This window comes from Gavialis gangeticus, unplaced genomic scaffold (genome assembly GCF_001723915.1).
Source record: "Gavialis gangeticus isolate Ggan-Ray unplaced genomic scaffold, GavGan_comp1, whole genome shotgun sequence".
Taxonomy (NCBI): domain Eukaryota; kingdom Metazoa; phylum Chordata; order Crocodylia; family Gavialidae; genus Gavialis; species Gavialis gangeticus.
Genome location: NW_017728993.1, coordinates 47,671,745 through 47,679,077, shown reverse-complemented (window position 1 = coordinate 47,679,077; position 7,333 = coordinate 47,671,745). Strand labels below are relative to the sequence as shown.

General features: G+C 57.9%; 1 protein-coding gene across 1 annotated transcript in view; it reads left to right on the top strand.

Annotated features, from left to right (window-relative positions):
* TMC4 (transmembrane channel like 4) overlaps positions 1-6,692 on the top strand; it is a 7,985-nt gene extending 1,293 nt beyond the window's left edge. The window contains exons 4-16 of the mRNA XM_019501711.1: positions 126-287; positions 694-779; positions 1,005-1,150; positions 2,341-2,488; positions 2,695-2,868; positions 3,136-3,302; positions 3,398-3,524; positions 3,641-3,738; positions 4,049-4,232; positions 4,455-4,585; positions 4,864-5,019; positions 5,287-5,365; positions 5,676-6,692. Coding sequence (XP_019357256.1) covers positions 126-287; positions 694-779; positions 1,005-1,150; positions 2,341-2,488; positions 2,695-2,868; positions 3,136-3,302; positions 3,398-3,524; positions 3,641-3,738; positions 4,049-4,232; positions 4,455-4,585; positions 4,864-5,019; positions 5,287-5,365; positions 5,676-5,726 — 1,709 coding nt within the window. The 3' untranslated portion in view covers positions 5,727-6,692. The remainder of the gene's footprint in view (positions 1-125; positions 288-693; positions 780-1,004; positions 1,151-2,340; positions 2,489-2,694; positions 2,869-3,135; positions 3,303-3,397; positions 3,525-3,640; positions 3,739-4,048; positions 4,233-4,454; positions 4,586-4,863; positions 5,020-5,286; positions 5,366-5,675) is intronic.
* Positions 6,693-7,333: the final 641 nt, after the last annotated feature.

Sequence of the window (7,333 nt, the reverse complement as noted above, 5' to 3'; positions counted from 1 at the left end):
CCCCCCCCCCACACACACACACCCTCCCCAGAGCACCCTCTGCTGGTCACCCCCTGCTCCCTCAGCCTGAGATGCCCCTGCTGGGGTGGGTGTGCTGGGAGCTACTGCCCCTGTCCTCCACCCAGGCCACTTCGGGACTGGTATCGAGACCTACTTCAACTTCCTGCGCTTCCTGGTGCTGCTCAACCTGGTGGGTGCCCTCGTCATTGGGGGCTTTGTTGTGGCCCCCAGCATCACCTTTGAAGCACTCGGGCTGAACCAGACTGAGCAGGCTACCAACCTCACAGGTACATCCAAGAGGGTACCCTGGACACCTGGATCCTCTCAGAAGGGTGGCACCAGAGAGTTTATAGCAGTCTGGACACCTGGGTTTTCTCACTGGCAAGAGTGTGGGATTAAGGGCCCTGATCCTCTCCCTGGTGTGATTTGGGAGTGGAGCACCAGGGAGCCCAGCACTTGGCCTCACACCAATGCGGTGTCAGGGACACAGCCTGAGTCTTCCCCCTAGTGAGGGCAGGAAGCAGGGATGGGATCTATCCCTAGTATGTGAGGGACCAGAGACTGCACCATGGACTGGGAGCTGGAATGCCGGGATCCCAGCCTCCATGGCACAGGCTGTGGTCTGGAATAGCAGACTGGACACCTAAGTCTTCTCTCAAGCAGAGGGTGATTTCTTTCTCTCCCTCTGCCCAGCAAACAGCCCCTGCATGGGATATGACCCCAATCACCAGGGCCTGGTCAGCTACTTCACCTACATCATGGACCTGCTCTCAGGCACAGTAAGTGCAGGGCCCCCAAAGCAGCCACCCTGGCCTTCAGAGTGGGCGTAGGAAGGGAGGGTCTAACTGTGGGCCCATTCTCTGGACCAGTCCCAACACTGCCCATTCCAGCATCAACCACCTCCCAATAGAAACTACAGTCCCCTGGATGGGAAAGACCCCCTAGCCTGCCCTTCCCCCACAGGGAAGCCAGGCCCCAAGTCCAAGCTCAGTGCCTTCCTGCAGGGGTTCATGGAACTCACGTACCTGTTCTATGGTTACTACCGAAACTCTGCGGTGGATTTCGTTGGCTTCTCCTACAACATCCCCCTGGCCTACCTACTCACTGTGCTCTGCTACTTCCTGCTCTGCCTGGCCTGGATTGTCCACAGGTGAGGACCCCCCTGCTCTTGTGGGGACAGCCTTCCCACATGCCCCACCCCAGAAATGGCTGCACCTTGGTGCTCTGTTGAAGACACTAGAGCAGGGGTAACCAAGATAAGGCCTGCAGGCCAGAACTGGAGCTGCATCTGGGCCATGGGGCTGCCCCAGAGACCACTGGCCACCAGTGCACCAGAGACTCTGTGTCCTTGACACTGTCTGGCTTCAGTGAAAACTTGGTTTAGCAAGGTGTCAGCTTCTAGCAGGCCTCCCTCCCCCTTCTCCTTCGTTCAATGAGGCTTTAACCAAGTTTCCTGCTTCCTGGAAGATACAACAGGCTCAGTTGGGAGCCTCCTGGGAGTTTCAAGTCTGGGAGATGATAAATTAAGCATCATGTCTATGACAAAACCCTGGGTTATCAGGGTGATCCCAGAGATACACCCTGGATTTGTATAAGCCTGCTGGTCCCCCACTGTGCTGAATGGGTATGCCCAAGTCATGAATTTGCCCAGAAATCACAATGTACCACAGGCAGTTTGGTGATGTAACAGAAATACAAAAGGGTTCATTACATGGAAGAACAAATGGCATTAAAAAGAGCGGGGGGAAGGGATCAGATACTTTGACAACACAGTGAGGTATAAAACTGACCAAACCCTTTTCCTGTGTTCACGCTGCCACTTCACCCACATAGCATTCCCTGGAAAATCCCCTGAGGTCAACCACCCCTCAGTCACAGTCCACCGGGGTCCTCCATTCCCCCCTTGTGGCAGGGAGTCCTCTCCTTACAGTCACTGCCCCAGGAACGCTCCACACAGCCTTCCCCCGACCTACCTTCAGAGGGGCCAGAGCATCCTCTAGAGCACTTCTATTAGTGGATCTGTGACATCTTCCAGGGCTTGTTTCCCCTGGCAGCCATTAGGATCTGGTTGGTTCATACAGTTATTCTGTGCGTAGCAGGTGCAGAAGATGGAATGGTCCTATCACACTTTGGCCGTGTAACCCCTGAGCACTTTCCCTCTGCTGCCAGATCTGATCAGCCAGCCATCAGTGATTAAAGCCTCTAGTTATACTCACCTAAGGTGGCTGCAACTCAGCCAGGCCGCAGCCCCTACTGTGGCCCACCCCAGAGGCAGCTGTGCTCGTGATGGGCAAGGGTGCCTGCCCCAAGCCTCTCTCCACAGCTCCACTCTGCCCCCAGATCTGTGCATCTCCTCAAGCGTGGCCTGGTGAGTGAGGACAGGGCCCTGAGCACCTACAGCATCAAGGTCTTTGCTGGCTGGGACTTTGGTTTGACACAGCTACCTACTGCTATCTGGAAGCACAACAGCATCCGCTATGAGCTGAAGGTGAGGCCAGGCACAGCTGGAGCAGAATGTGGGGAGGGGCTGGTGTATGGACCAGGGTCTACAGAGCTCTGCTGTACAGACCAAGAGGTGGGGAGGGCTGGTGCATAGACCCATGGGTAGACAGTAGCTGGGCCATGTTGGAGGGGGATCCAGGGCGGCCTGGCACAGGGGCTTGGGTGGTTCTGCACTGAGCCGTATGTGTCCAGCTGGACCTGGAAGAGGAGGCTTCTCGCCGTGCCATGGCCCAGCGCAGCCCAGCCCAGCGTGCCTGGCTCTATACCCTGCGCGGCCTCATCAACCTACTGGTGGTTGCCCTGCTCGGAGTGGCTTTCTACTGCATCTACCTGGCCACCGAGTACTCACAGACCATACTCAGCCAGGTAACATCCCACCACAATGCTGGTACCCATCAGTCCTGATGCATAGCTCCCAGCCTTCCATGTCTTTAGCTCTCCCTGCCCTGCTGGTGCCCCTCACTCCCAACCCAAAGCTCCTGGCCCTGCTCTGGGCTCCCCCAGCCCATTGGTACCCCTCACTGCCATGGACAGGGCTGGTGTCCGCTCCCCAGGGCACTGCAGCTGTCAGGGGGTATGGGAGGGGCCTGCTCTCACTGAGGCCTGTAGTTACTTCCCATTTCTCCCCTGCAGCAGAGTGTTGCTCAGTCCGAGAGCAAGGCTTTCTGGGAGCTGATGGTCTCCTACCTGCCCTCCATCGTCATCACGGGAGCCAACTTGGTGGTGCCTATGGCCTTTGGGGTTCTGGTGCGCCTGGAGCAATACCCATTCAGCCAAGAAATCAAATTAACCCTTGTCAGGTATCAGGGATGGGAGAAGCCCTGCCACATCCTGCCTCGTTTTGCCATTCCACGATCCCTCTAACCGCCTCTGTCTTCCTCCTCTGTCTGGACAGGAGCGTCTTCCTGCGCCTTGCCAGCCTTGTGGTCCTGCTTGTCTCCCTCTGGATAAAGATCACCTGCTGTGGGCAGACCGAGGCCCCTGACTGCCGCACCTGTGGCTACAACCACCAGGACTTCCGGGTGAGCCCAGGGCGCCTGGGTTGTCTCCCAGCTGGAGAAGGGGAGTGGGTTAGAATAGAGAGGCTGGAGGGAGCAGACCTGATGGCAAGGCAATGCCATGATGCGTCTCCCCACAGTGCTGGGAGACTCGGGTGGGGCAGGAGATGTACAAGCTTCTGGTGTTTGACCTGCTGACCATGCTGCTGGTGACACTGCTGGTGGAATTCCCCCGCAAGTGAGAGGGGGTGGGACCTGGTGGGACAGAGGCTGGTGGGGGCAGGAGTGGGGGATGGGCTGTGAGCTGGAAAGGCTGTGGGGAGTGTCCAGGGTGGGGTGAAAATGACTGGGGGAGCTTGTAGGGGACAGCTGAAAGTGGGGACTGGAGAAGCTTGTAAGGGATGAGCAGTTGGGTGTGGGGGGAGGCTGGGCTGGGCCAGGCTGGGCAGGGAGGGTGTAAGGGGTTCTGGGGAGTCAGGGCAAGGAGCCCATGGGGCTGACTCAGAGAACAGAGGGCCAGGCCCTGTCACCTCATCTCCCTCCCCCAGGATCCTGGTAAGCCACGGCCCTACATTGCTTGCTCAGCTTTGGGGGCAACAGGAGTTCCTGGTGCCCGCCAACGTGCTGGACCTGGTGTACGGCCAGACTGTGTGCTGGGTTGGTGCTCCCTTCTGCCCGCTTCTGCCCCTGCTCAACACCCTCAAGTACATCCTCCTCTTCTACCTCAAGAAGGTGTGCCCCAGATGCCTGGATCCACTCCTGGCCCTGGGAGGAACGGAGGGGTCTGGTGGGTTAGAGCAGGGGCAGTGGGGCCTAGAACCCTGGTGTCCTGGCTCCTGTCTCAGCTGTGAGAGATGAGTGGGGCTTGGTGGGTTAGAACAGGGGGCTCCAGGAGCCAGGACCCCTGGGTTCTCTCCTCCCCTGTGGACCCATCCCTTTCTCCCCTCCCCACAGCTCACCCTTTTCTCCAACTGCCGTCCTGGCGACCGGACCTTCCGTGCCTCCAGCTCCAACTTCTTCTTCCTGCTGGTCCTGCTGCTGGGCCTGGCCATCTCCTGGGTGCCGGCGCTATACAGCATCTTTGTGTGAGTCCAACCCCCATACCGACAGTCCCACCCTGTCCCTGCTCCCCTCTCCAATCTTCCTGTGCCAGGGGAGCAGGGGTGGGGCAGTGGCACCACTCAGTGCCTGGCTCGTTGCTCAGGGGCTGAGTCCTGCCACCCACCCCCGCCTCTGGTTGTTACAGCCCCAGTCCTTTCCACTCCTTGCCTAAGGGCCGAGGTCCTACTCTCTCCCATGTCCAAGGTTTCCTCTTTTCTCCCTGACCAATCTCCCCTCTCCTTTCTCTCTCTCTCTCTCACAGCCTCCCGCCATCCCAAGCCTGCGGCCCCTTCCGGGCTGAGCCATCTATGTGGAATGCTGCCTTGTTGGCCATTGACAAGCTGCCTGAGCTGGCCAGGGGCTTCTTCTACTTTGTGGGCTCACTGGGCTTCATCGTGCCGCTCTTCCTGCTCCTGTGGTGAGAATTTAGGCTGGGTTGAGAAGGCTGGGGAATCTCCCTCAGCTGAGACTACACAGAGAGCAGGGATGCTGTGGGGATGGTGAAGGAGTCATATATGCATATGCACAGGTGCATACCCACACACGTGCACAGCAGCGCCTCTCTCCCAGTCCACGGAGCTCCCTTTCCCTCTTCTCAGTACCCCCTGCCAGGCCCCTGCCCCAGCCATTACTAGATGAGAACCCCTAATTCACTCCTCCCTGCCGGTCCCCTCCACCCCCACAGCATCTTCCTGTTCTACCTGATGGCTCTCGCTGACTCCTACAGTCGCCTGGTCAAGGAGCTCAAGATGCAGCTTCAGCTGGTGAGTTGCATCCTGGGGTTAGGGCAGGGTTCTGGCTGCCTGGGATGGGGATGGAGAGGGGTACTTTCCCCTCTACTGGCTCTGATCTGGGATCTAAGCCCAGGAACAGCACTAACCAGCAGGACACCCTAAAGAGTGAAGCCAAAAGCTTCATCTTCTTGCTGCTGACAAGGAACCTTCCCCCATGGGCACAACTGTGCCTGCTTTGACCAGTAGCCAGGTGCCTGGACCTGGCATATCAGGGAAGGTGGGCCCCTGAGGTAACTGAAGGCAGCAGTACTGACCCAGCTGGGTTTTGCTCCCCTTGCAGGAGGGCAGAGACAAAGTCTTCTTGGTGAACCAGATCACAAACCTGACCTGAGCTGAGGAGGCACCATTTGCTTCTCTGCTCCTCTCCACCCCCACCTCGCCGATGGAAACTCTCCTCCAGTTGATTTCATGATGATTCTGCCCCTGCCCTGGATCCACACTTGCCAAAGCGATTGCACTTCCCCATGCCAAACCCTGGCTCCAGTGGATGGAAGCTGCAGTCACTGGGATGGCACCAAAGTTTTTGAGGCTGTACGTAGAAATCTCTCAGCTGACCCCAAGCTGCAGCCATCTCTGGGGTGGGGCACGGAGACCTGCTAAGAAGCACACAGTGACACTGCTCAGTTTAGTCCTGGAACCCAAGGAAAAGGCTATAAGTCAGTGGTGCTCAACCTATGGCCTATGAAGCTCCCCACAGGTTTGGGAATTTGGCAACAGGGAAGTGGTGGCAGCATTAAGGGCTGCAGCTCCAGCTGCCACCATTCCCCCTGGTGCCAAATATCTAGATCCATGGGGACCCCCCTGGCACTGGATGATATGGATCGCACCCATGGACTGCCCCTGTGCTGGATCAGCCCCACAGACAGACCACGTGTGTGGGATCCAACCCATGAACTGGCCCTGTGCCACTCATCCTACCCATCACAGAATCACCAAAAGCCATAGAAAAGTCGGGTTGGACAAGACAGGCTGAGCTCCGCTGCTGTAAGTGCCTGGAATGGCAGGGTGAATAAACAGAAGGTGAAATTCAACAGCTGGGAACCGGAAACAATCAAACCTCCATCTACACCCAGGTGAAGCCCATTGGCCTCCAGATGTTATGGCTTTCCCCTGACAGGCCGTTAGCAGGGACTGTGGACCACAGTTCCAGGCCACAGCTCCGCTCTGCTCCTCCCCCACGGCTCTTTGCAGAAAATGGTCCCCAGGATTTTTTTTCCTTGGACTCTATACCCTGCCTTTCCTTCCCCAGGGGCAGCATTGCCTCAGCTTCACCAATCACGGCAGCTTTCTCTCTCTCTCAACTGAAGTGTTTTTCCACCCCCTCCAATTGGCCGCGGGGTCTGAGAGCATCCCTGACTCTCTGCCGGCTCCTGAGCTGCTGGGGGCTGAGCAGCACCAGCGGAGCCGGGTGGTGGGGGAGCAATGAGAGAAGGGGGGAGAAGGACTCTAGTACCCTGCCACTGCCATACCATGGGATATGTCATGGCGTTGCCACATTGCAACTCAGCCTTCATGCCTCTGGGAGGGAAGGACACTGAAGGGGAGGTTTGGTGGGCACAGGCACATGTGTGCACACATGTACATGACCCAGCTCCAATAGGGAGTGAGCGATCACCCACAGCAGCGATGTCAAGCAGGAATGTAGAACCCCCTCTCCCCTAGGCACCCACCCCAGGGCAGAAGGGGGCTCGGGTAGGGGCAGGGCCAGGAAGGTGTGAAGAGGCAGAACTAGTAGGATCCAATCAGAAATTACATGGCTCTGGGTGGGGTTTTTGTCTTATGGTTCCAATCAAGGGGCTCAGCGTCAGGGGGCGTGGCTCTGGTGCACCAATCAGGGACGAGGAGGTTGGGCAAAGAGGTAAGGAAGCTAATCAGACTCCAGGGAGGTCAGTTAAGTGGGTGTGAGGAGAGAAGGGGCAGCGTCCCGGTGGGAGTGTG